General features: G+C 46.2%; 1 protein-coding gene across 1 annotated transcript; it reads right to left on the reverse strand.

Moving 5' to 3' along the window:
• Positions 1-4660: 4660 nt before the first annotated feature.
• Positions 4661-27369, reverse strand: LOC144486577 (uncharacterized). The gene is made up of 5 exons (XM_078204632.1): positions 27186-27369; positions 24434-24534; positions 23107-23223; positions 17101-17285; positions 4661-6067 (listed from the first exon to the last, which is right to left on the reverse strand). Exons 1-4 carry the CDS (start codon positions 27235-27237, stop codon positions 17109-17111), a joined length of 447 nt encoding a protein of 148 aa, XP_078060758.1. The 5' UTR covers positions 27238-27369; the 3' UTR covers positions 4661-6067; positions 17101-17108.
• Between the last annotated feature and the right edge of the window lie 345 nt (positions 27370-27714).

The following is a 27714-nucleotide window of genomic DNA, read 5'->3' on the forward strand; positions in this document are numbered from 1 at the left end:
TGCATGAATTGTATAGGGAGAGAGCAGGGAGATGCATGAATTGTATAGGGAGAGAGCAGGGAGATGCATGAATTGTACAGGGAGAGGGCAGGGAGATGCATGAATTGTACAGGGAGAGGGCAGGGAGATGCATGAACTGTACAGGGAGAGAGCAGGGAGATGCATGAATTGTATAGGGAGAGGGCAGGGAGATGCATGAATTGTATAGGGAGAGAGCAGGGAGATGCATGAATTGTATAGCGAGAGGGTAGGGAGATGCATGAATTGTATAGGGAGAGAGCAGGGAGATGCATGAATTGTATAGGGAGAGGGCAGGGAGATGCATGAATTGTATAGGGAGAGAGCAGGGAGATGCATGAATTGTACAGGGAGAGGGCAGGGAGATGCATGAATTGTATAGGGAGAGAGCAGGGAGATGCATGAATTGTACAGGGAGAGAGCAGGGAGATGCATGAATTGTACAGGGAGAGAGCAGGGAGATGCATGAATTGTATAGGGAGAGAGCAGGGAGATGCATGAATTGTATAGGGAGAGGGCAGGGAGATGCATGAATTGTATAGGGAGAGAGCAGGGAGATGCATGAATTGTATAGGGAGAGGGCAGGGAGATGCATGAATTGTATAGGGAGAGAGCAGGGAGATGCATGAATTGTACAGGGAGAGAGCAGGGAGATGCATGAATTGTACAGGGAGAGAGCAGGGAGATGCATGAATTGTATAGGGAGAGAGCAGGGAGATGCATGAATTGTATAGGGAGAGAGCAGGGAGATGCATGAATTGTATAGGGAGAGAGCAGGGAGATGCATGAATTGTATAGGGAGAGGGCAGGGAGATGCATGAATTGTACAGGGAGAGAGCAGGGAGATGCATGAATTGTATAGGGAGAGGGCAGGGAGATGCATGAATTGTATAGGGAGAGAGCAGGGAGATGCATGAATTGTATAGGGAGAGAGCAGGGAGATGCATGAATTGTATAGGGAGAGAGCAGGGAGATGCATGAATTGTATAGGGAGAGGGCAGGGAGATGCATGAATTGTACAGGGAGAGAGCAGGGAGATGCATGAATTGTACAGGGAGAGGGCAGGGAGATGCATGAATTGTACAGGGAGAGAGCAGGGAGATGCATGAATTGTACAGGGAGAGAGCAGGGAGATGCATGAATTGTACAAGGAGAGAGCAGGGAGATGCATGAATTGTACAAGGAGAGAGCAGGGAGATGCATGAATTGTACAGGGAGAGAGCAGGGAGATGCATGAATTGTACAGGGAGAGGGCAGGGAGATGCATGAATTGTACAGGGAGAGAGCAGGGAGATGCATGAATTGTACAGGGAGAGAGCAGGGAGATGCATGAATTGTACAGGGAGAGAGCAGGGAGATGCATGAATTGTACAGGGAGAGAGCAGGGAGATGCATGAATTGTACAGGGAGAGAGCAGGGAGATGCATGAATTGTACAGGGAGAGAGCAGGGAGATGCATGAATTGTACAGGGAGAGAGCAGGGAGATGCATGAATTGTATAGGGAGAGAGCAGGGAGATGCATGAATTGTACAGGGAGAGAGCAGGGAGATGCATGAATTGTATAGGGAGAGGGCAGGGAGATGCATGAATTGTACAAGGAGAGAGCAGGGAGATGCATGAATTGTATAGGGAGAGAGCAGGGAGATGCATGAATTGTACAGGGAGAGGGCAGGGAGATGCATGAATTGTATAGGGAGAGAGCAGGGAGATGCATGAATTGTATAGGGAGAGGGCAGGGAGATGCATGAATTGTACAGGGAGAGAGCAGGGAGATGCATGAATTGTATAGGGAGAGGGCAGGGAGATGCATGAATTGTACAGGGAGAGAGCAGGGAGATGCATGAATTGTATAGGGAGAGAGCAGGGAGATGCATGAATTGTATAGGGAGAGAGCAGGGAGATGCATGAATTGTACAGGGAGAGAGCAGGGAGATGCATGAATTGTATAGGGAGAGAGCAGGGAGATGCATGAATTGTACAGGGAGAGGGCAGGGAGATGCATGAATTGTATAGGAAGAGGGCAGGGAGATGCATGAATTGTACAGGGAGAGAGCAGGGAGATGCATGAATTGTACAAGGAGAGAGCAGGGAGATGCATGAATTGCACAGGGAGAGAGCAGGGAGATGCATGAATTGTACAGGGAGAGGGCAGGGAGATGCATGAATTGTATAGGGAGAGAGCAGGGAGATGCATGAATTGTACAGGGAGAGAGCAGGGAGATGCATGAATTGTATAGGGAGAGAGCAGGGAGATGCATGAATTGTATAGGGAGAGGGCAGGGAGATGCATGAATTGTATAGGGAGAGAGCAGGGAGATGCATGAATTGTACAGGGAGAGAGCAGGGAGATGCATGAATTGTACAGGGAGAGGGCAGGGAGATGCATGAATTGTATAGGGAGAGGGCAGGGAGATGCATGAATTGTATAGGGAGAGAGCAGGGAGATGCATGAATTGTACAGGGAGAGGGCAGGGAGATGCATGAATTGTACAGGGAGAGAGCAGGGAGATGCATGAATTGTATAGGGAGAGAGCAGGGAGATGCATGAATTGTACAGGGAGAGAGCAGGGAGATGCATGAATTGTACAGGGAGAGAGCAGGGAGATGCATGAATTGTATAGGGAGAGAGCAGGGAGATGCATGAATTGTACAGGGAGAGAGCAGGGAGATGCATGAATTGTATAGGGAGAGAGCAGGGAGATGCATGAATTGTACAGGGAGAGAGCAGGGAGATGCATGAATTGTATAGGGAGAGAGCAGGGAGATGCATGAATTGTACAGGGAGAGGGCAGGGAGATGCATGAATTGTACAGGGAGAGGGCAGGGAGATGCATGAATTGTACAGGGAGAGAGCAGGGAGATGCATGAATTGTACAGGGAGAGGGCAGGGAGATGCATGAATTGTACAGGGAGAGGGCAGGGAGATGCATGAATTGTATAGGGAGAGAGCAGGGAGATGCATGAATTGTACAGGGAGAGGGCAGGGAGATGCATGAATTGTATAGGGAGAGAGCAGGGAGATGCATGAATTGTATAGGGAGAGGGCAGGGAGATGCATGAATTGTACAGGGAGAGAGCAGGGAGATGCATGAATTGTACAGGGAGAGGGCAGGGAGATGCATGAATTGTACAGGGAGAGAGCAGGGAGATGCATGAATTGTACAGGGAGAGGGCAGGGAGATGCATGAATTGTACAGGGAGAGGGCAGGGAGATGCATGAATTGTATAGGGAGAGAGCAGGGAGATGCATGAATTGTACAGGGAGAGGGCAGGGAGATGCATGAATTGTATAGGGAGAGAGCAGGGAGATGCATGAATTGTATAGGGAGAGGGCAGGGAGATGCATGAATTGTACAGGGAGAGAGCAGGGAGATGCATGAATTGTACAGGGAGAGGGCAGGGAGATGCATGAATTGTACAGGGAGAGAGCAGGGAGATGCATGAATTGTATAGGGAGAGAGCAGGGAGATGCATGAATTGTACAGGGAGAGAGCAGGGAGATGCATGAATTGTACAGGGAGAGAGCAGGGAGATGCATGAATTGTATAGGGAGAGAGCAGGGAGATGCATGAATTGTACAGGGAGAGAGCAGGGAGATGCATGAATTGTATAGGGAGAGAGCAGGGAGATGCATGAATTGTACAGGGAGAGAGCAGGGAGATGCATGAATTGTATAGGGAGAGAGCAGGGAGATGCATGAATTGTACAGGGAGAGGGCAGGGAGATGCATGAATTGTACAGGGAGAGGGCAGGGAGATGCATGAATTGTACAGGGAGAGAGCAGGGAGATGCATGAATTGTACAGGGAGAGGGCAGGGAGATGCATGAATTGTACAGGGAGAGGGCAGGGAGATGCATGAATTGTATAGGGAGAGAGCAGGGAGATGCATGAATTGTACAGGGAGAGGGCAGGGAGATGCATGAATTGTATAGGGAGAGAGCAGGGAGATGCATGAATTGTATAGGGAGAGGGCAGGGAGATGCATGAATTGTACAGGGAGAGAGCAGGGAGATGCATGAATTGTACAGGGAGAGGGCAGGGAGATGCATGAATTGTATAGGGAGAGAGCAGGGAGATGCATGAATTGTACAGGGAGAGAGCAGGGAGATGCATGAATTGTACAGGGAGAGGGCAGGGAGATGCATGAATTGTATAGGGAGAGAGCAGGGAGATGCATGAATTGTACAGGGAGAGAGCAGGGAGATGCATGAATTGTACAGGGAGAGGGCAGGGAGATGCATGAATTGTACAGGGAGAGGGCAGTATATGAATTAGCTCCTGAGGAGAACCAGCTTGCACAATGGGCCAAATGACCTTCTGCACTATACTGATTCTATGACTTGTGTCCATACCTGCCAGTTTCTTCCTAATAGCCTAGCAGTTAAAATCATCTTTCCTAGTTAGATTTTTCCGTTATCTTTCCAAGAATTTTAAGGGTATAGCAGGTTTAATCACTCATATCTGTGTGAGATTTGATTAGCTGTTCCCACAATTATTATAATAATCTCACAGCACTGACACTGGCAGGCAGCTATTGTAGGGTGTGAGTACTCAATCTTCCAATTTTATTACTTGCGTTGCAAGGAGAGCAAACACAGTGAAGCTCGATGATGTCCTAACAGAGTGCCGCAAAACAGAGTAATTTATAGCACTTTAAGCCAATGAGAGAGAACACACCAGTTAAAGCACCAATAGCCTTACAGTTTGGTGTGTACTTTCAACCAGTAGAATTCATTATCACTTATACACGCAGCTGTACAGAATCCTTAACATTTTCATCAGGCAATCTTCAGTAAACATCCTTATTTCCTTTAACCACAGTCAGTACTTGGAACATAAAGAGCTACCTCATGCTGCAAGTCAGAGTCAGACCCTTCACCTGCTAACAACTGGTTCCAACTTCCACGCTATCAATAAGCCACACCTCCAGTACTGGAAGAGTAGGAAATTATATGTAATGCAAGTGTTAATCTTCATATTCTAGTATTAACTGTTAGGCAAGTTTTTTTTAAGACGAAAAAAATTGTAATTGTAAGACAGATTTGCTTTGCTTGTATTTTATTAATGCAATTAAAAGCAGTCAGTGCAGTATACCGAATTAAGTACCCCTGAGAATATAATAAAGATTAAACAGCAACATTAATAGTAGCAAGCTCTGGGTTTTTCAGCTATGGTTTGTGATGATGTGGAAATTTATCTCTGATATTTATTTAAAAGTTGTTGGAGGCTATGCAGGAAAAACGCAGCAAACTTTGGGGTGTGGATAACCTGCCAGACTTAAAGATCTTATTCTCATTGCTCTGCCCATTGTCCACTGAACAACAGACTATTTTGACAAGTTGCCTCAGAGGAAGCCAGGCATCAGAGATTATCCCTAATAATCAGGAGGGTGAGAGAATCAATTGTAGTACACTGGAGAGATGGAGGTTGAAGGCCTACTTGAGGAACCAGTTGGGGTGAAGAGGGGTTGCAGGAGAAGCACTTCTATTCCTAGTCCACATGGAACGTTGTAAAAGGCGTAGAGCTGGCAGCTCCTGCCTCCATTCTACTGGAAAGCTTCCTGATTCAAGAATGTTAAAATGTTCCACGCCTCCAAGGCCTGCGTAGCATGTTATTCACCAGAACAAAGCAGGGGGCATATGCATCTGGTTGGGGTACATTCTCTATGGATCTCCCTTCCCATAGTGGGAGGTGAGGTTGGGTTAATATCAAGGCCAATGAGTGGCCAGATGGAGAGAGCTTCAATACACTCCACAGTCCATCATCATCTCACAGAAACCCATGTAGACCTGTACAGATTCATGGCTGATCTTCTGAGAATTCAAGCCATTGCCTAATGAAGAATTATATGAGAAAGGAGCAACATTCTTTAAAAAGGAATAATGAACATTTCACACCAGTGGTTGGTTTACAAAACCCAGAATACATTAGCTATTGAGAAGCAAAATCATTCTACAAAAGCAATATTGAGAAATAACATGAAGTTTTGCAGAATTTTATCCATGATTCCTATCCATTTTGCAATCCTTTCATTTTCCTTGTTAATCCTGCAATCAACAGATTGAATAATATTAATTTTCCCAGTTCAACATTATTAAAGTTAGACATTACAAATGCAGTTACTATTTGAAATGTAATTTAGTGAAAAACAATTGTGTAACATTCAATTGCCTCAGATATTTATGAGGTGTGCATCATAGATTGTTCTATTCTGGAAGCGTCTCCTCTTCCTGTCCTGAGGCACTTTGATTGGAAAATGATCAAACGCATCCTTTTACAAGAATTTACTTGGTATTTCTTATAACCACTAAGTCAACAAGATAAAAGTAGAAATACTCTTTGCAACAAGCTGCATTGTGTCTGCATGCTGGCATCAACAATTGGGTGCATTCTGGTCTAAGAGAAAGTGAATGCAAATATTCCACAACACCATATATTTCAACATGACCCTAACCCGAGACCAGAGATCAGCAGAACAATATAGAAACAGAGAAGATAGGAGCAGGAGGAGGCCATTTGGCCCTTCGAGCCTGTTCCACCATTCATTAAGATCATGGTAAGTAGTCTCAACACTAGGTAAGTGCCTGGTGAAAGAGCAGCGCTCCGAAAACTTGTGCTACCAAATAAACCTATTGGACTTTAACCTGGTGTTGTGAGATTTCTTACTATGCCCACCCCAGTCCAACGCCAGCAACTCCACAACATCATTAAGATCATGGCTGATCATCCAACTCAATAGCCTAATCCTGCCTTTTCCCCATAACAAAGAACAAAGAACAGTACAGCACAGGAAACAGGCCCTTCGGCCCTCCAAGTCTGTGCTGCTCATTGGTCCAACTAGACCAATCGTTTGTATCCCTCCACTCCCAGGCTGCTCATGTGACTATCCAGGTAAATCTTAAACGATGTCAGCGTGTCTGCCTCCACCACCCTACTTGGCAGCGCCTTCCAGGCCCCCACCACCCTCTGTGTAAAAAACATCCCGCTAATATCTGAGTTATACTTCGCCCCTCTCACCTTGAGCCCGTGACCCCTCGTGAACGTCACTTCTGATCTGGGAAAAAGCTTCCCACTGTTCACCCTATCTATCCCCTTCATAATCTTGTACACCTCTATTAGGTCTCCTCTCATTCTCCGTCTTTCCAGGGAGAACAACCCCAGTTTACCCAATCTCTCCTCATAGCTAAGACCCTCCATACCAGGCAACATCCTGGTAAACCTTCTCTGCAATCTCTCTAACACCTCCACATCCTTCTGGCAGTGCGGCGACCAGAACTGGATGCAGTACTCCAAATGTGGCCTGACCAGCGTTCTATACAGCTGCATCATCAGACTCCAGCTTTTATACTCGATACCCCGTCAGAAGTTACAGAGGGACATAGATAGGATGCAAGACTGGGCGGAGAAGTGGCAGATGGACTTCAACCCAGATAAATGCGTCGTGGTCCATTTTGGTAGGACAAATGGGATGAAGAAGTACAATATAAAGGGAAAGCCTCTTAGTACGGTAGAGGATCAGAAGGACCTTGGGGTCCGGGTCCATAGGACTCTGAAATCGGCCCCGCAGGTGGAGGAGGTGGCTAAGAAGGCGTATGGTGTGCTGGCCTTTATCAATCGAGGGATTGAGTTTAGGAGTCCGGGGATAATGATGCAGCTATATAAGACCCTCGTCAGACCCCACTTGGAGTACTGTGCTCAGTTCTGGTCGCCTCACTATCGGAAGGATGTGGAAAAGATTGAAAGGGTGCAGAGGAGATTTACAAGGATGTTGCCTGGATTGAGTGGCATGCCTTATGAGGATAGGCTGAGGGAGCTCGGTGTTTTCTCCTTGGAGAGACGTAGGATGAGAGGAGACCTAATAGAGGTGTATAAGATGTTGAGAGGCATAGATCGGGTGGACTCTCAGAGGCTTTTTCCCAGGGTGGAAATGTCTGCTACGAGAGGACACAGGTTTAAGGTGCTGGGGGGTAGGTACAGGGGAGATGTTAGGGGGAAGTTTTTCACACAGAGGGTGGTGGGTGAGTGGAATCGGCTGCCATCAGTGGTGGTGGAGGCGAACTCAATGGGGTCTTTTAAGAGACTCCTGGATGAGTACATGGGACTTAATAGGATGGAGGGTTATAGGTAGGTCTAGAAGGTAGGGGTGTGTTCGGCACAACTTGTGGGCCGAAGGGCCTGTTTGTGCTGTAGTTTTTCTATGTTTCTATAAAGGCAAGCATACCATATGCCTTCTTCACCACCTTCTCCACCTGTGTTGCCACCTTCAAGGATTTGTGGACTTGCACACCTAGGTCCCTCTGTGTTTCTATACTCTTGATGGCTCTGCCATTTATTGTATAACTCCTGCCTACATTATTTCTTCCAAAATGCATCACTTCGCATTTATCTGGATTAAATTCCATCTGCCACCTCTCCGCCCAATTTTCCAGCCTATCTATATCCTGCTGTATTGCCCGACAATGCTCATCGCTATCCGCAAGTCCAGCCATCTTCGTGTCATCCGCAAACTTGCTGATAACACCGTTACACCTTCTTCCAAATCATTTATATATATCACAAATAGCAGAGATCCCAGTACAGAGCCCTGCGGAACACCACTGGTCACAGACCTCCAGCCGGAAAAAGACCCTTCGACCGCTACCCTCTGTCTCCTATGGCCAAGCCAGTTCTCCACCCATCTAGCCACTTCTCCTTGTATCCCATGAGCCTTAACCTTCTTAACCTACCTGCCATGTGGGACTTTGTCAAATGCCTTACTGAAATCCACATAGACGACAACCTTTGACCCCATTTGCCCCAAGTGCTATATCCAGCCGCCTCTTGAATACATTCAATGTTTTGGCATCAACTACTTCCTGTGGTAATGAATTCCACAGGCTCACCACTCTCTGGGTGAAGAAATGTCTCCTCACCTCCGTCCTAAATGGTCTACCCTGAATCCTCAGACTGTGACCCCTGGTTCTGGACTCCCCCCACCATCGGGAACATCCTCCCTGCATCTACCCTGTCTAGTCCTGTTAGAATTTTATTAGTCTCTATGAGATTCCCCCCTCATTCGTCTGAACTCCAGCGAAAACAATCCTAACCTATTCAATCTCTCCTCATACATCAGTCCCGCCATCCCCGGAATCAGCCTGGTAAACCTTCGCTGCACTCCCTCGAGAGCAAGAACATCCTTCCTCAGAAAAGGAGACCAAAACTGCACACAATACTCTAGGTGTGGCCTCACCAAGGCCCTGTATAATTGCAACAACACATCTCTGCTCCTGTACTCAAAACCTCTCACAATGAAGGCCAACATGCCATTTGCCTTCTTTACCGCCTGCTGCATCTGCATGCTTACCTTCAGTGACTGGTGCACAAGGACACCCAGGTCCCTCTGCACACTCCCCTCTCCCAATTTACACCCATTCAGGCAGTAATCTGCCGCCTTGTTTTTGCTTCCAAATAACCTCACATTTATCCAAATTATACTGTATCTGCCATTGATTTGCCCACTGACCCAACCTGTCCAGATCATTCTGAAGGATCTCTGCATCCTCGTCACAGTTCACCCTCCCACCCAACTTGGTATCATCTGCAAACTTTGAGATGTTACATTTTATTCCCTCATCCAAATCATTCATAAATATTGTGACTCGCTCGGGTCCCAACACTGATCCCTGTGGTGCCCCACGAGATATTGCCTGCCAATTTAAAAAGCACCCATTAATTCCGAATAGAGTCATAGAGGTTTACAGCATGGAAACAGGCCCTTCGGCCCAACTTGTCCATGCCACCCATTTTTTTTAAACCCCTAAACTAATCCCAATTGCCCGTATTTGGCCCATATCCCTCTATACCCATCTTACCCATGTAACTAAATGCTTTTTAAAAGACAAAATTGTACCCGCCTCTACTACGACCTCTGGCAGCTTGTTCCAGACACTCACCACCCTGTGTGTGAAACAATTGCCCCACTGGACCCTTTTGTATCTCTCCCCTCTCACCTTAAACCAATGCCCTCTAGTTTTAGACTCCCCTCCCTTTGGGAAAAAATATTGGCTATCTAGCTGATCTGTGCCCCTCATTATTTTATAGACCTCTATAAGATCACCCCTCAGCCTCCCACGCTCCAGAGAAAAAAGTCCCAGTCTATCCAGCCTCTCCTTATAACTCAATCCATCAAGTCCCCGTAGCATCCTGGTAAATCTTTTCTGCACTCTTTCTAGTTTAATAATATTCTTTCTGTAATAGGGTGATCAGAATTGCACACCGTATTCCAAGTGTGGCCTTACCAATGTCTTGTACAACTTCAACAAGACATTCCAACTCCTGTATTCAATGTTCTGACCGATGAAACCAAGCATGCCGAGTGCCTTCTTCACCACTCTGTCCACCTGTGACTCCACTTTCAAAGAGCTATGAACATGTACCCCCTAGATCTCTTTGTTCTGTAACTCTCCCCAACGCCCTACCATTAACTGAGTAAGTCCTGCCCTGGTTCAATCTACTAAAATGTATCACCTCGCACTTGTCTAAATTAAACTCAATCTGCCATTCGTCAGCCCACTGGCCCAATTGATCAAGATCCCGTTGCAATTTGAGATAACTTTCTTCACTGTCCACTATGCCACCAATCTTGGTGTCATCTGCAAACTTACTAACCATGCCTCCTATATTCTCATCCAAATCATTAATATAAATGACAAATAACAGTGGACGCAGCACTGATCCCTGAGGCACACCGCTGGTCACAGGCCTCCAGTTTGAAAAACAACTCTCTACAACCACCCTCTGGCTTCTGTCAACTCTTTGTTTCCTCTCTGCCAGTTTTCTATCCATCTCAATATACTTCCCCCAATCCCATGCGCTTTTATCTTGCGCGATAAACTTTTGTGCGGGACTTTGTCAAACACTTTCCGAAAGTCCAAATATACCACATCTACTGATTCCCCTTGTTACATCTTCAAAGAATTCCAACAGATTTGTCAAGTATGATTTCCCTTTCATAAATCCATGCTGACTCTGTCCAGAGTCTATAGAATCCTGGAAGATGACCAGAATGATAACAGAATTGTTACAGCACAGAAGGATGCCATTTGGCCCATTGTGTCTGCAGCAGCTCTCTGAATGAACAACTTACCTAATACCAGTTCCACACCTTCCCCCTGTAACCCTGCGCATTCTTAGAAACATAGAAACATAGAAAACTACAGCACAAAACAGGCCCTTCGGCCCCACAAGTTGTGCCGAACATATCCCTACCTTTTAGGCCTACCTATAACCCTCCATCCTATTAAGTCCCATGTACTCATCCAGGAGTCTCTTAAAAGACCCTATTGAGTTTGCCTCCACCACCACTGACGGCAGCCGATTCCACTCGCCCACCACCCTCTGTGTGAAAAACTTCCCCCTAACATTTCCCCTGTACCTACCCCCCAGCACCTTAAACCTGTGTCCTCTCGTAGCAGCCATTTCCACCCTGGGAAAAAGCCTCTGAGAGTCCATCCGATCTATGCCTCTCAACATCTTATACACCTCTATTAGGCCTCCTCTCATCCTACGTCTCTCCAAGGAGAAAAGACCAAGCTCCCTCAGCCTATCCTCATAAGGCATGCCACTCAATCCAGGCAACATCCTTGTAAATCTCCTCTGCACCCTTTCAATCTTTTCCACATCCTTCCTGTAATGAGGCGACCAGAACTGAGCACAGTACTCCAAGTGGGGTCTGACGAGTGTCTTATATAGCTGCATCATTATCCCTGGATTCCTAAACTCAATCCCTCGATTGATAAAGGCCAGCACACCATACGCCTTCTTAACCACCACCTCCACCTGCGGGGCCGATTTTAGAGTCTTATGGACCCGGACCCCAAGGTCCGGGTCCCATGAGGAACATGAGGAACATACAGCTTATCTTGCTAACGATGAAGTTACAACAGTTCGTGAAAACCTGGAGACCAAAAATGTAGATGTGGACATCACTCTGATTAAAGATACTTGGCACCAAGTTTACCGAAAACCTTTCCTAATGGAATCGCTGAACCATTGTAATCTTTGCAGAAGAGGTTTCCACTATTACCAAAGGCATTTTGTAGATTCTGAGCTTGAATGCAATAACGTTATCCTGTTCTGGCGCATTCAGCGAATGCCAGCTATTACAGCAAACACACTCCGACAACAGCTCACAAATACTCAAATACTCAGGATGTTGCCTGGTATGGAGGGGCTTGGTTATGAGGAGAGATTGGGGAAACTGGGGTTGTTCTCCTTGGAAAGACGGAGGATGAGGGGAGACTTAATAGAGGTATATAAAATTATGAAAGGCATAGATAGGGTGAACGGTGGGAAGCTTTTCCCCGGGTCGGTGGTGACGTTCACGAGGGGTCATAGGTTCAAGGTGAAGGGAGGGAGGTTTAACACAGATATCAGAAGGACATATTTCACACAGAGCGTCGTGGGGGCCTGGAATGTGTTGCCGGGCAAGGTGGTGGAGGCGGACACACTGGGAACGTTTAAGACTTATCTAGACAGCTATATGAACGGAGTGGGAATGGAGGGATACAAAAGAGTGGTCTAGTTTGGACCAGGGAGCGGCGCGGGCTAATTGTTCCTTGTTTCTCGTGGAAGTGGAAATGACTAGGGTTGGGAAGCATTTTCCGATCAGGGCCATTGTGATCTCCTGGACTCGTTTCGATCGCCTCAGGGGGACGGAGAGGAATTTCCCAGATTTTTTTTTCCCCATATTGGCCCTGGGGTTTTTCACTCTGGGTTTTCGCCTCTCCCTGGAGATCACATGGTCTGGAATGGGGGGGTGGGGGTGAGTTAATAGGTTGTAATGAACAAAGCATCGTAGCTGTGGGGGACAGCTCGGTGGATAGGATATTGGTATGTAGATAGGCTGGAAAATTGGGCGGGGATCCTGGATTCAGGATTCAATCCTGGACCGGGGAGCGGCGCGGGCTTGGAGGGCCGAAGGGCCTGTTCCTGTGCTGTATTGTTCTTTGTTCTTTGTTGAGACGCCTCGAAAAGAATGTGAAAGAAGTGTTGGAGGGTTTTGCTGATGACAATGCTAAAAAAATTCAACTGTTGACAGGAAGGCGAGTTCAACTAGCAGAGGACCTCAAAAGGGTTCGTGAGACTCAAGAGAAGTTAGAAGCATTCATTGAAGCTCTTCAATCAGAAAAATAACACAGTCTCTCGTCACACACTGCCAAACATCCCCCCATCCTCCCACCCCCCCCCCAGAGGATGATCCGTCACACCCCCTCTCCTCCTCCCACCCCGCCCCCCCCACCAGAGGATGATCTGTCATGCCCCCTCTCCACCCCCCCCCCCCCCCCCCCCGCCCCTCGATGATCTGGGTTGGAGAGCCGCTCTCTCTGCCTTTTTCTCCCCGCCCGGGCACGCTGCTTCAGATTTTTTTTCGAACTGCGCATGCGCAGTTCAGAGCACCGATTGGTCTGGCAGCGCTAAGCCCCGCCCACTGCGTGGATCGGATCGGAGCCGGTGAAAAGCGTATGGGCGGCGCTGCAAAGAGGATTCCGGGCTTGGATCTATTTGACGCCCAGATTTGGCACTTCGACTCAAAATGGTAAAATCAGGCCTTATATTCCAAGTGCAGCCTAACTAAGGTTCTATAAAGCTGCAACATGACTTGCCAATTTTTAAACTCATTGCCCCGGCCGATGAAGGCAAGCATGCCGTCTGCCTTCTTGACTACCTTCTCCACCTGCATTGCCACTTTCAGTGTACCTGTGTACCTGTACACCCAGATCCCTCTGCCTATCAATACTCATAAGGGTTCTGCCATTTACTGTATATTTCCTATCTGTTTTCGATCTTCCAAAATGCATTCCCTCACATTTGTCCGGATTAAACTCCATCTGCCATCTCTCCGCCCAAGTCTCCAACCGATCTACATCCTGCTGTATCCTCTGATGGTCCTCATCGCTATCTGCAAATCCACCAACCTTTGTGTCGTCCGCAAACTTACTAATCAATCCAGTTACATTTTCTACCAAATCATTTATATAAATTACAAACAGCAAAGGTCCCAGCACTGATCTCTGAGGAATGCCACTTGTCACAGCCCTCCATTCAGAAACGCACCCTTCCACTGCTACCCTCTGTCTTCTTTGACTGATGTGGAGATGCCGGCGTTGGACTGGGGTAAACACAGTAAGGAGTTTAACAACACCAGGTTAAAGTCCAACAGGTTTATTTGGTAGCAAAAGCCACACAAGCTTTCGGAGCTGCAAGCCCCTTCTTCAGGTGAGAGAAGGGGCTTGCAGCTCCGAAAGCTTGTGTGGCTTTTGCTACCAAATAAACCTGTTGGACTTTAACCTGGTGTTGTTAAACTCCTTACTACCTTCTTTGACTGAGCCAGTTTTGTATCCATCTTGCCAGCTCACCTCTGATCCCATGCGACTTCACCTTCTGCACCAGTCTGCCATGAGGGACCTTGTCAAAAGCCTTACTGAAGTCCATGTAGACAACATCCACTGTCCTACGCTCATCAATCATCTTCCTCACTTCCTTGAAAAACTCAATCAAGTTTGTGAGACATGACCTCCCCTTCACAAAACCATGTTGCCTCTCACTAATACGTCCACTTATTTCCAAATGCAAATAAATCCTGTCTCGAAGCATCCTCTCCAATAATTTCCCTACCACTGATGTAAGGCTCACCGGCCTGTAATTACCTGGATTATTCTTGCTACCCTTCTGAAACAAAGGAACAACATTGGCTATTCTCCAATCCTCTGGGACCTCCCATGTAGCCAGTGAGGATACAAAGATTTCTCTCAAGGCCCCAGCAATTTCCTCCCTTGCCTCTCTGTATTCTGGGGTATATCCCATCAGGCCCTGGGACTTGTCTACCTTAATGTTTCTCAAGAACCCCAATACCACCTCCTTTTTGATCTCAACATGATTCAAACTATCTACACATCCTTTCCCAGACTCATCATCCACCAAGTCCTTCTCTTTGGTGAATACTGACACAAAGTACTCATTTAATACCTCGCCCATTTCCTCTGGCTTCACGCATAGATTCCCTCCCTTGTCCTTGAGTGGGCCAACCCTCTCCCTGGCTACCCTCTTGCTCTTTATATATGTATAAAAAGCCTTGGGATTTTCCTTAATCCTGCTGGCCAATGCTTTTTCATGACCCCTTTTAGCCCTCCTTACTCCTTGCTTAAGTTTCTTTCTACTTTCCTTGTATTCCACACTTACTTCGTGTGTTCCCAGCCTCCTAGCTTTGACGAATGCTTCCTTTTTCTCTTTGACTAGGCTCACAATATCTCTCGTTATCCAAGGTTCCCAAAACTTGCCATACTTATCCTTCATCCTTACAGGAATGTGCCGGTCCTGAATCCCTATCAACTTACACTTGAAAGCCTCCCACATGCCAGATGTTGATTTGCCCTCAAACATCTGCTCCCAATCTACATTCTTCAGTTCCTGCCTAATATTGTTGTAACTAGCCTTCCTCCAATTTAGCACCTTAACTTGAGGACGACACTTATCTTTATCCATCAGTTCCTTAAAGCTTACTGAATTGTGGTCACTGTTCCCGAACTGCTCCCCTACTGAAACATGGTCCACCTGACCGGGCTCATTCCCCAATACCAGGTTCAGTGCGGCCCCTTCCCTAGTTGGACTATCTACATACTGTTTCAGGAAGCCCTCCTGGACGCTTCTTACAAACTCTGCCCCATCCACTTCCCTAGCACTAAGTGAGTCCCAGTCAATATCGGGGAAGTTAAAATCTTCCACCACAACAACCCTGTTACTTTTACACCGTGCCAAAATCTGCCGACACATCTGTTCCTCCTGATGCCTCATCATTCACAGAGACCTGGAATCAGTGAGCTGACCCTTCCCCACCCGGATCGGACTGGTCTGGTCTCACAGTCTGACTGGATGCAGAGTCTGTCTATCAATTGGCTTTCCAGATGGAAACCGACATTAATGTGGAAAGATGCTGATTGCGGAGTTAAAACTGGAGAAAGCTAGACTTTGGGCCTGATTCTACCATTGCAAACGGGCGCGCAAACGTGGTAAAGTTGGGCGTGAGGCCATTAACGCGATCCACGCCCGCGCAGACGCCCGCTTTACCAAGGCCCAGAAATGGCCGCGATCCGAACCGCGTCCAAAATGGGCGCAACGGCGATTTAAAAGCATTTGCATGTATTTAAATTGAATTAATGAGCTGCTCCCCGCCCAACTTTACCAGCATTTCCCCCTTTACCACCGCGTTCGCCCGTCCAGATTCAGCGTGAAACAGACACGCTCGGCAAAGGTCTGTTTCGGGCCCTCCGGCTTCTGAAGAGGTAAGTTCAGAGCTTCCAATGGCTCTCTGACTCAGATCGGTGGTGGTGGGGGCGGAGGATGGGTGGGGGGGGGGAGGAGGAGGAGGGCCCGATCATTCTCTGGTGGGGGGAGGAGGGCCAGATCGCTCTCTGGTGGCGGGGGGCGGGGGGGGGAGGAGGGAGGGGGGGCAGGTGGTGGGGTGGGGGCGGGGAGGCCCGATCATTCTCTGGTGGAGGAGGAGGGCCAGATCGCTCTCTGGTGGCGGGAGCGGGGGGTGGGGGGGGGGGGTTGCGGGGGGGGGGGGGTGAGTGGCAGGGGCAGGGGGGTCCAATGCCACTCTGCGGGCAAAAGGTGGGTGGGGGAGGGGGGGGCAGAGGGTCGCGATCGGTCTGGATATCGGAGGGGGGGCGGTGGTGGGGTGATGTCTGTGGGGGCCATCGCTCCCGCTTTTCGCACCCAGGCCGCTTTATCCACTTTTTGCGGCGATGTGGCAGGGGAGCGTTTCTCAAATTTCTTTCTCACTGCGCATGCGCAGTTCAGAGCTCCAATCAGAGCTGCAGCGTTTCGGGTGTGATAAGCCCCGCCCACAGTGCGATTCAGACCCGCGATGTTTTTTTTTGGGCTGAGTATGTATGGGGGGTGCCTGAAAGCAGGTTTCCAAATTGGATCTGAATTGCATCCAGATTCAGCACTTAGAATCAAAATGGTAAAATCCGGCCTTTTGAGTTTCCCGTCAGAAATGTCATTCTCCCTTCCACCGAGGGAGAATCAGTGATCTTACCTCTTTGTTCAGGATGAGCTCCCTGCTGATGCTACTCCACTGGTGCTGTTGCTGTTGCTCGCTGAATCTGCTAAAGGTTGCTGCACGTCACCCACAGGTGACAATAACCCAGGACACCCAGTAATCTCAACCTTGTTGAGCACACAGTTTTCATACTTGATCATACATGTACATGTGTCAGTTATCTATGGAAATAAAACATGACAAGGAATAAACTAACTGCAGTAAAACTTTCCATAGCATGTTCTTTTGCACAATGAGATTTTGGAGATGGTAAGATACCTTAGCTGTGCCATTCCCTATCGTATTGAAAGCAAATTGTGAGCACTCTCTCAGATAGGAATTATTCAAAGTCTGAAACTTGTTCCAGAGTGACACAAATGTTACAAAATGAACTCCAGACATTTTTGTACATTTGGCTTTCCAAGATGTTCCTCAGAGTAAAAGGAATACTTCTGAGAGCATAAGATGTTAGCTGACACTTAAAAATAGAATTCAGGAACTGCTGCATTTCCATGAATCATTCTTTAGAGAAGACCTTCATGAGAATGTAAGAGGCATGGTTAGTCAGTTTGTAGATGATACCAAGATTGGTGGCATAGTGGACAGTGCAGAAGGTTATCTAGGATTGAAATGGGATCTTGATCGATTGGGCCAGTGGGCTGACGAATGGCAGATGGAGTTTAATTTAGATAAATGCGAGGTGATGCATTTTGATCGATTGAACCAGGGCAGAACTTACTCAGTTAATGGTAGGGCGTTGGGGTGAGTTACAGAACAAAGAGATCTAGGGGTACATGTTCATAGCTCCTTGAAAGTGGAGTCACAGGTGGACAGAATGGTGAAGAAGGCATTCAGCATGCTTGGTTTCATCGGTCAGAACATTGAATACAGGAGTTGGGACGTCTTGAAGTTGTAAAAGTGGTAGGGCCACACTTGAAATACTGTGTACAGTTCTGGCCACCTTATTATGGAAAAGATACTGTTAAGCTAGAAAGACTGCAGAAAATATTTACTAGGATGCAACTGTGACTTGGTTTGAGTTATAAGGAGAGGCTGGATAGACTGGGACTTATTTCCTTGGAGCGTAGGAGGCTGAGGGGTGATCTTATAGAGGTCTATAAAATAATGAGGAGCATAGATCAGCTAAATAGTCAACATTTTTTCCCAAAGGTAGGGGAGTCTAAAGCTAGAGGGCATAGGTTCAAGGTGAGAGGGGAAAGATACAAAAGTGTCCAGAGGGGCAGTTTTTTCACAGAGGGTGCTGAGTGTCTGGAACGAGCTGCCAGAGGTAGTAGTAGAGGCGGGTACAATTTTGTCTTTTAAAAAGCGTTTAGACAGTTACATGGGTACGATGGGTATAGAGGGATATGGACCAAACTCGGGCAATTGGAACTAGCTTAGTGATTAAAACAAAAGGGCGGTATGGACAACTTGGGCCGAAGAGCCTGTTTCCATGATGTAAACCTCGGTGACTCTATAACTTCATGTCATTCATTTCCAATGGCTGGAGGTTGAAGGACCCCATGTTATTAGTTGAACAGCAGCAGGGGAGCAATTCTCCTGGCCCGCTGCACTACTCGAACAAAGAACAAAGAACAAAGAACAGTACAGCACAGGAAACAGACCCTTCGGCCCTCCAAGCCTGTGCCCCTCATTGGTCCAACTAGACCATTCGTTTGTATCCCTCCATTCCCAGAATGCTCATGTGACTAGCCAGGTAAGTCTTAAACGATGTCAGCGTGCCTGCCTCCACCACCCTACTTGGCAGCGCATTCCAGGCCCCCACCACCCTCTGTGTAAAAAAACATCCCTCTAATATCTGAGTTATACTTCGCCCCTCTCACCTTGAGCCCGTGACCCCTCGTGATCGTCACCTCCGACCTGGGAAAAAGCTTCCCACTGTTCACCCTATCTATACCCTATCTATACCCTTCATAATTTTGTACACCTCTATTAGGTCTCCCCTCATTCTCTGTCTTTCCAGGGAGAACAAGCCCAGTTTACCCAATCTCTCCTCATAGCTACGACCCTCCATACCAAGCAACATCCTGGTAAACCTTCTCTGCACTCTCTCTAACGCCTCCACGTCCTTCTGGTAGTGCGGCGACCAGAACTGGACGCAGTACTCCAAATGTGGCCTAACCACTATACAGCTGCAACATCAGATTCCAGCTTTTATACTCTATACCCCGTCCTATAAAGGCAAGCATACCATATGCCTTCTTCACCACCTTCTCCACCTGTGCTGCCACCTTCAAGGATTTGTGGACTTGCACACCTAGGTCCCTCTGTGTTTCTATACTCCTGATGACTCTGCCATTGATTGTATAACCCCCCCTACATTATTTCTTCCAAAATGCATCACTTCGCATTTATCCGGATTAAATTCCATCTGCTATTTCTCCGCCCAATTTTCCAGCCTTTTTCTTCCAAATCATTTCTATACATCACAAATAGCAGAGGTCCCAGTACAGAGCCCTACGGAACACCACTGGTCACAGACCTCCAGCCGGAAAACGACCCTTCGACTGCTATCCTCTGTCTCCTGTGGCCAAGCCAGTTCTCTACCCATCTAGCCACCTCTCCTTGTATCCCATGAGCCTTAACCTTCTCAACCAAACTGCCATGAGGGACTTTGTCAAATGCCTTACTGAAATCCATATAGACGACATCCACAGCCCTTCCTTCGTCAACCGTTTTTGTCACTTCCTCAAAAAACTCCACCAAATTTGTAAGGCACGACCTCCCTCTTACAAAACCATGCTGTCTGTCACTAATGAGATTGTTCCATTCTAAATGCGCATACATCCTGTCTCTAAGAATCCTCTCCAACAACTCCCCTACCACGGACGTCAAGCTCGCCGGCCTATAATTTCCTGGGTTATCCCTGCTACCCTTCTTAAATAACAGTACCACATTCGCTATCCTCCAATCCTCAGGGACCTCACCTGTGTCCAATGAAGAGACAAAGATTTCCGTCAGAGGCCCAGCAATTACATCTCTTATCTCCCTGAGCAGTCTAGGATAGATGCCATCAGGCCCTGGGGATTTGTCAGTTTTAATGTTACCTAAAAAACACTTCCTCCCTTGTAATGGAGATTCTCTCTCACAGGTCAACACCTCCCTCTGAGACACTCCCAGTCAACAAGTCCCTCTCCTTTGTGAATACCGATGCAAAGTATTCATTTAGGATCTCCCCTATTCTCTTGGGTTCTAAGCATAATTCCCCTCCTTTATCCCTGAGAGGTCCGACTTTTTCCCTGACAACTCTTTTGTTCCTAACATATGAATAAAATGCCTTAGGATTCTCCTTAATCCTGCCTGCCAAGAACATTTCGTGACCTCTTTTTGCCCTTCTAACTCCCCGTTTGAGTTCTTTCCTACTCTCTCTGTATTCCTCCAGAGCTCCATCTGTTTTCAGTTGCCTGGACCTAATGTACACCCCTCTTTCCTTTTTGATCAGATCCTCAATTTCCCTGGTTATCCACGGCTCTCGAATCCTACCTTTCCTATCCTTCCTTTTTACAGGCACATGCCTGTCCTGCAGCCTTATCAACTGTTCCTTAAAAGACTCCCACATGCCAGACGTGGACTTACCCCCGAACAGCCTCTCCCAATCAACAGCCACAAATTCCTGCCTAAGGCTATAGTTAGCCTTCCCCCAACTTAGCACCCTGCCCGTAGGACAGCACTCATCCTTTTCCATCACTATCCTAAAGTTAACAGAGTTGTGGTCACTATTTGCCACATGTTCCCCTACCGAAACTTTGACGACCTGACCGGGTTCATTTCCCAGAACTAGATCCAGTATGGCCCCCTCTCTAGTTGGTCTATCTACATACTGTTCCAAAGAACCTTCCAGTACGCATTTTACAAATTCCTCCCCGTCCAGACCCCCAGCCCTAAGCACTTTCCAGTCTATACCAGGGAAATTGAAGTCTCCCACTACAACAACCCTATTTTTTCTGCACATATCCAGAATCTCCTGACATATCCGTTCCTCCACTTCCCTTGGGCTGTTGGGAGGCCTGTAGTACACCCCCAGCATAGTGACTGCACCCTTCCTGTTTCTGAGCTCCACCCACAGCGACTCATTACATGACCCCTCTGAATTGTCCTCCCTCTGCACCGCGGTAATCTGCTCCCTAACTAATATCGTTACTCCCCCACCTTTTTTAGCCCCTCCTCTGAGTTGCCTAAAACACTTATACCCCAGAATATTCAGCTGCCAGTCCTGTCCTTCTTTTAACCAAGTCTCCGTCACCGCAACCACATCCAAATTCCGCGTTAGCATTAAGGCCCTAAGTTTGTCTGTCTTACCCGTGACGCTCCTCGCATTGAAGCAGATGCACTCCAGACCTCCAGGCCCACTCAGTCCATCCTGAGTGGGCCTGGAGGTCCCAACTAGTGCAGCAGGCTGATGGCGACTCTTCCAGACCCTTTTTAAGCATAATCAGCTCACGCTGACTTCTGGCATGAGGCTGATTACAATATGGAAATGTTTATTTCCATATCGTTAGCAAGCCTGGAATTGTAATGTTTCCCATCCTGCTGGGAGAGGTTCTCACCAGCGGGGATTAAAGCTGGCCCCATAAACAGGGACCAGACGTGATCACCCTGCTGGTGGGGACAGAGGCCACTGAGCCTCCCCCTCACCATGAGGTTGGGGCAGAGCATGCCCCTTGGGGAGTGCCAGCCTAGCACTGCCCAAGCAGGTGGGGGACCCCGCTACGTACTCTGCAATAGGGATAGGTGGAATTAGGAGGGAGGGGGCAATCGGGGCTGGGTATTGAAGGGGAGGGGGTGCAGGTGGCAGTGCCGATCTCCTACTGACAGATTGGTGCATGCGCAGTGGCTTGCTCAGCACACTGATGACAGCCTCTGCACTCCCCCTACCGGCATGAATCGCATTAGGGACTCTATGATGCACAGAATCTTGGAGATCCATTCGACTCAGCTCATCCAAAAAAACAGTCAGGAAAATCTCTCGTAATCCCTCCTGTTGGGCATTTACTTTTGGGGGAGTCCCTAGGCGTTTAATCAGTATCCTGGCTAGCATTTCTATTGTAACCAAACCCATTGGGAATAGAAGATTAATTCATCATCGAGTCATATTACTTGTGTTTGTGTGACAAGGAGCAAAGAGCTGGAATCTTAACTAATTCACATGTGGCTGAGCAATTTCAATGTAAAATGGCACAAGAACAAAGTATTTTCTGTTCCTTCCAGCCCCAACACAACATTATTTTTCTACATGCACGCTGATAACACAGATCTATTTTCACCATCATCTCCTTCAATTCCTCCAATGCTGATCACTTATCAGACTGCTTCTCCAGTATCTTACAGAATACTGAGAGACCCGGATAGAGTGGAGGTGGAGAGGATGTTTCCACTAGTGGGAGAGATTTGAACCAGAGGGCACAACCTCAGGCTAAAGGGACGATCCTTTAAAACAGAGATGAGGAGGAATTTCTTCAGCCAGAGAGTGGTGAATCTGTGGAACTCTTTGCCGCAGAAGGCTGTGGAGGCCAGGTCATTGAGTGTCTTTAAGACAGAGATAGATAGATAAATAGATCGATAAGGGGATCAAGTATTAAGGGGAGAAGGCAGGAGAATGGGGATGAGAATCATATCAGCCATGATTGAATGGCAGAGCAGACTTGATGGGCCGAATGGCCTAATTCCGCTCCTATATATCTTATGCTCTATCTGCTACCAGGTGAGTAGAAATATCCTTCCTGACCAATTCAGTAGTGGTTTCAACAGTTGTGCAGTTTGGGTGTACATCTGTGCCCTGTTAAATTAGTATGAAGTAGGAGCTTTGACCACCATGTTTTCATTCGGAGAAACCTTGTTTCAGGAGCTCATTGCAATTACCATCATGCTTACCTTAAACTCTAAAGAATCAGAAATTTAAACACGAGAGTAGATTCTACACAAATGGAATAGTGTTAATGTAAGCCTTACTTGTGACTGATAAACTTTAAATGTAATACTTACTGGATCGATTGATTTCAGTGCACAGTCTGAAAAAAGGCCGACTGTTTCTTTAGCGCAGTTAGTTTCCTGGACATTCAGTTTCAATGTGACATTCAAGCCTTGATTAGTAAGAATAACCTGGTAAAAATGATAGGATTAGAAGGGAAGAGGCAATGTTAAGTAATTAAGCAATACATTTGAACAGGAATCAGACACTTATAAAATGATTGTGTTAATAATGTGATCAGAGGGATTTATGGATCCTTGTGTTAATCTGTTAACGTCAATAAAAAAGGATCATTTGTAATTCAGGCTAACTCTTCAAACTCTCATTCAGGCTCAGCGAGAGGGCAACTTCTGACTGGCATGTGCAGTGAATGGTGTTTCTCAGAAAAAGCAGCCTCCACCATTACAATCAAATTAGATTTCTAGACACTAAAGGCATTGGGAGGATGCAGGAGTATGATGTTGAGATAGAACATCAACCATGATCATATTGACTGGCAGAGTAGATTTGAATAGCTGAACAGCCTACTCCTACAGTACATGTTTATAAAGTTTTTCTAACCGTTCAGTTCTGCAGAGATAATTTACATACGTGTCTGTACTTGTGTGTGCTAAAGAATAACTTATATAGCCAGATTACAAGTGTGTTAACCAGCTGTTGTGACTTGTAGAAAGAAAATTTGTTTTATAATGAGTCAATCATTCTGAATTTATTGGAAGAAGCCAAGTTAAAGTTTCTTTTATTCTGGCTGCTAGCTGTGAGGTTAAACAATTGGCCATTTTAGTGAGTAAAGTAAATTTTTAAACTAATACTACAAGCTATGGAGTAGATACGCTAAATAATCCACACACTCTGTCCATTGTGATCAGCACATTCAGAATTACTGGTCATACCTGTTTGTTAACTTTCTACAATTTGTGTACAAGGAGACCCAAATGTCTCTGAACATTAACTTTTCCTAATTCTTCAATTTGAAAAATATTTTACTTTCCATTCTTACGACCAAGTGAATAACCTCACACGTGTCCACATCATACACTATTAGCCACCTCCTTGCTCAATATCCCTTGGCCATTTCTTTGCATCCTGCTTGACTTGTATTACCATGTGGCTTTTGTATTGTCAGCAAACTTTGATTCTTTACCCTGAGATTCCTCAGCTAAGTCTGGACTGTAATGAATTATGAAATGATGAGAATACATTTTAAAAATTCTCACTAGATAGAATATTTCAATTGCTCTGAAATCAGAAAATATTGAAATTATCTAAAGTATTGAAAGATTTAATTTCACTAATTGAGAGAATGGAAGGTAGAATATCATTATGTTTGATGTGACGAACCTTTGTTTGTTCAGATTTGGTCACAGCAACAAGATTATTGATTGCAGATTCTTCATTCAGCTGATCAATTGCATCATCTAAAACTTGAGTAAGAGATTGTCCTGGATGGAGGAGAAAAACGGTACACTATTAGTACATTCCAGTCAAAAGCAGGGATCACACCCGGTCAACCCCTCCCCCCCCGCCCCCCCCCGCCCCGTCCCCGTCCCCACAACCGTCCAAACTCCGGGTATATGTCAATTTTTTCCCCATTGTGAAGTTTCCCTCCTCCATTTTTCCCTTCATCAGTTCTGTGGCAAATCCTACAAGTAACGCCCAGTGGAACGCTTCCCTGCCCATTTTTCCACAGGTATCACCCATATTTTAGCAAAACTAAGCCGAATCAGAGGGGAAAATCTGCAGTGGTTATTTTTAAAGTCCATTCTGAATAGAAGAGATACAATTAATACAGGGCAAGATGTTCTTCCTCTTTCAGAGCTTCTGACTGTCAGTGTGACGCTGTGCTGGCCCTTTGGGCTGAACAAGGAAGGATGGAATATGGAATAAATTGAAGAAACAATTCATTCTGTTCTATTCTGGCATGATGCAAACCCACCTTCCATAGCCACACTGGATGGGAGAGACAAAAAACTGGGGGAAAGAGTTCTTTGGCCAATTAGGAAATCATTTTTCAATCCCCAAAGATTATTAAGCCTCCTCCAAGACACCATAATACAACTTCCAGGAAGTCATCTACCTTTTCATCTTTTGAATCAGTTCTCCATCTGCTTTTTCACCAATTGCCCAAGTCCAAACTCTGAGTAAAGGAGTTACTGCTGATATCTAACTTAATTCCTTCCATTTACTCTTTCTTAATCTAAGATCCCCATGTCATCTTTAATCTATTTAACTCGAATAGCCCAACCTTCAACTGAATCTAAACTGTTTGATTTTAAAGACTGCAATTTAATCTGTTTGCATTCGACACTTTTCAAAATTAAAAATTCACAGCTCTCTTCATCCATCCTGAGAACCGGGGGTTTTAAATGTGACATCAGTTCTCAGACCTTCTCCACATCTTTTCCAAGGCATCAGCCACAAAGACAGAGATTGACACTGCTGATGAGGAAGGATCAATGGTTGATGTATCAAAAAGAAAACGCTTAGATGTGAAGACCAATTGTTTCAGGTCCTGAGCAGGATCTGCCTACGGGAAGGGGTGAAGGAAAGGGAGAGTTACCTGCCATGAAAGGAGCATACAGTTCTACCCAATGGTCCTTGTGCATGAATCACAAAAACTCAGTTTGCAGGTGCAGCAGGTGATCAAGAAGGCAAATGGAATGTTGGCCTTTATCGCGAAGGGGATGGAGTATAAAAGCAGGGAGGTCTTGCTGCAATTGTACAGGGCACTGGTGAGGCCGCAACTGGAGTACTGTGTGCAATTTTGGTCCCCTTATTTGCGGAAGGATGTATTGGCCTTGGAGGGAGTACAGAGAAGGTTCACCAGGTTGATACCGGAGATGAGGGGGTTAGCTTATGAGGAGAGATTGAGTAGATTGGGCCTGTACTCATTGGAGTTTAGAAGGTTGAGGGGAGATCTTATAGAGACATACAAGGTAATGAAGGGGCTCGACAGGGTAGAGGCAGAGAGATTCTTTCCACTTAGAAAGGAAACAAGAACTAGAGGACACAGCCTCAAAATAAGGGGGAGTCAGTTTAGGACAGAGTTGAGGAGGAACTTCTTCTCTCAGAGGGTAGTGCATCTCTGGAATTCTCTGCCCATTGAAGCAGTGGAGGCTTCCTCGTTAAATATGTTTAAGTCGCAGGTAGATAGATTTCCGATCAATAAGGGAATTAAGGGTTATGGGGAACGGGCGGGTAAGTGGAACGAAACCACTATCAGATCAGCCATGATCTTATTGAATGGCGGGGCAGGCTCGAGGGGCTAGATGGCCTACTCCTGCTCCTATTTCTTATGTTCTTATGTTCTTATGAACTGCAGCAGTTCAAGAAGGCAGTTCACTACCTCTTTCAAGACTAATCAGGGATGGGCAGGAAATGCTAGCCCAGCTAGCGATGCCCACATCCTGTGAAAGAATGGTAAATGGTCCTGTACAAGTGGTAAAAGCAGTGCCGACTTAAGGCAGGAAAATAAAACTGCTTTGTCTCCCTCCCATTCTGGATAATAAGCGGATTAATCACTGCTGCGTGGAGGGAGGAAGGTGCAGGCAGGAACACAGTGAAGGCTGATTGTTCTTGTATTATCATGGCTGAAGGATCAAATCTCAGTGTAAAGGAAAATATATCCCTAAAAATATTTATTGTGTTGAGGGCTGATTTAGGAATATTACATAGAGATCTGAATTTCCAGATGTTCTGCTTAGATTTGCATCTTAATGCTTCAGAATGTATTTGAGTCTCTGTCAGAAACTGTCTACAAGATGTTGCTGAACACGTGGAGGGCTCGGAGGTTTGCTGGAATTACCCAAATTCGCCTCCTATTAAAATGGGCAATATTGGATTGGGCACCTGTTATAAATCTCTTCCAATTTTGGTTTCTGTTGAAGCCAGTCTAAAATTAAAAGTAGGAGAGGTTAAAACTTGCTGCCAATCCACCAGAAATACAACATTGCAGAAGATTAAATTGACTCATGTGGAGTCCAGTTACACAATAAAACAGCAAAATTCAACTTCATTAACCTTTTAGAGACACAGAAGATATGAAGAATGTGTCGCTGAAAATGAATTTGGATGAATGTGTATCAGTGCTTACCAGAAACTTGGAGAATCTGCAGTGCAGCGAGGATGACGATGATAGGTTTCATTCTGTCTGTGTACAATGGTAGACTACGTTGCTCTAGACTCACCTTTCTGATCTGATAAGCTGCACTTGTGTTTATATAGATCAGGAGACGAGAATAATGTGGATTATTGAGCAATTATTCAGTCTAATTACTGCAGCTGAATATTACCTGGGACAATTGATTTAATTATTTATTTCCCATCATGTTAATGGAGTGTATTTTGCAACAACCAATATGCGTTGGCAGCGTTTAGTTTCACAACGTGTTATGCAGATGATTCATTCCACATTTAAAAAACATTCCCTGTGGTGAGCTTAAACTTGTGCACTGCTGAGTCTTCACCAACTTTCAAACAGTCGTGGTGTTGGCAGTTACAAAATCTCTAGTTTTAGTTTGACTATCATTTTGTAGTTTGACTTAATTTGTTCTTAAGCATTTTCTGCTAAAATTGATAGAAGCCATTTTAATAAAAACTAAACCAGTATCATTGGAATTCTT

This window comes from Mustelus asterias, unplaced genomic scaffold, assembly GCF_964213995.1.
Source record: "Mustelus asterias unplaced genomic scaffold, sMusAst1.hap1.1 HAP1_SCAFFOLD_401, whole genome shotgun sequence".
In the NCBI taxonomy this organism is placed as follows: Eukaryota; Metazoa; Chordata; class Chondrichthyes; order Carcharhiniformes; family Triakidae; genus Mustelus; species Mustelus asterias.

Bases quoted from the DNA above. Each gene is read 5' to 3' on its own strand.
- LOC144486577 (XM_078204632.1), bottom strand. From the start codon at position 27,237: ATGAAACCTATCATCGTCATCCTCGCTGCACTGCAGATTCTCCAAGTT. The intron at 24,535-27,185 runs GTAAGCACTGAT...TCCTCCATCCAG, and splicing joins GCAGATTCTCCAAGTTTCTG to GACAATCTCTTACTCAAGTT. The intron at 23,224-24,433 runs GTTCGTCACATC...CATTTTTACCAG, and splicing joins CCAAATCTGAACAAACAAAG to GTTATTCTTACTAATCAAGG.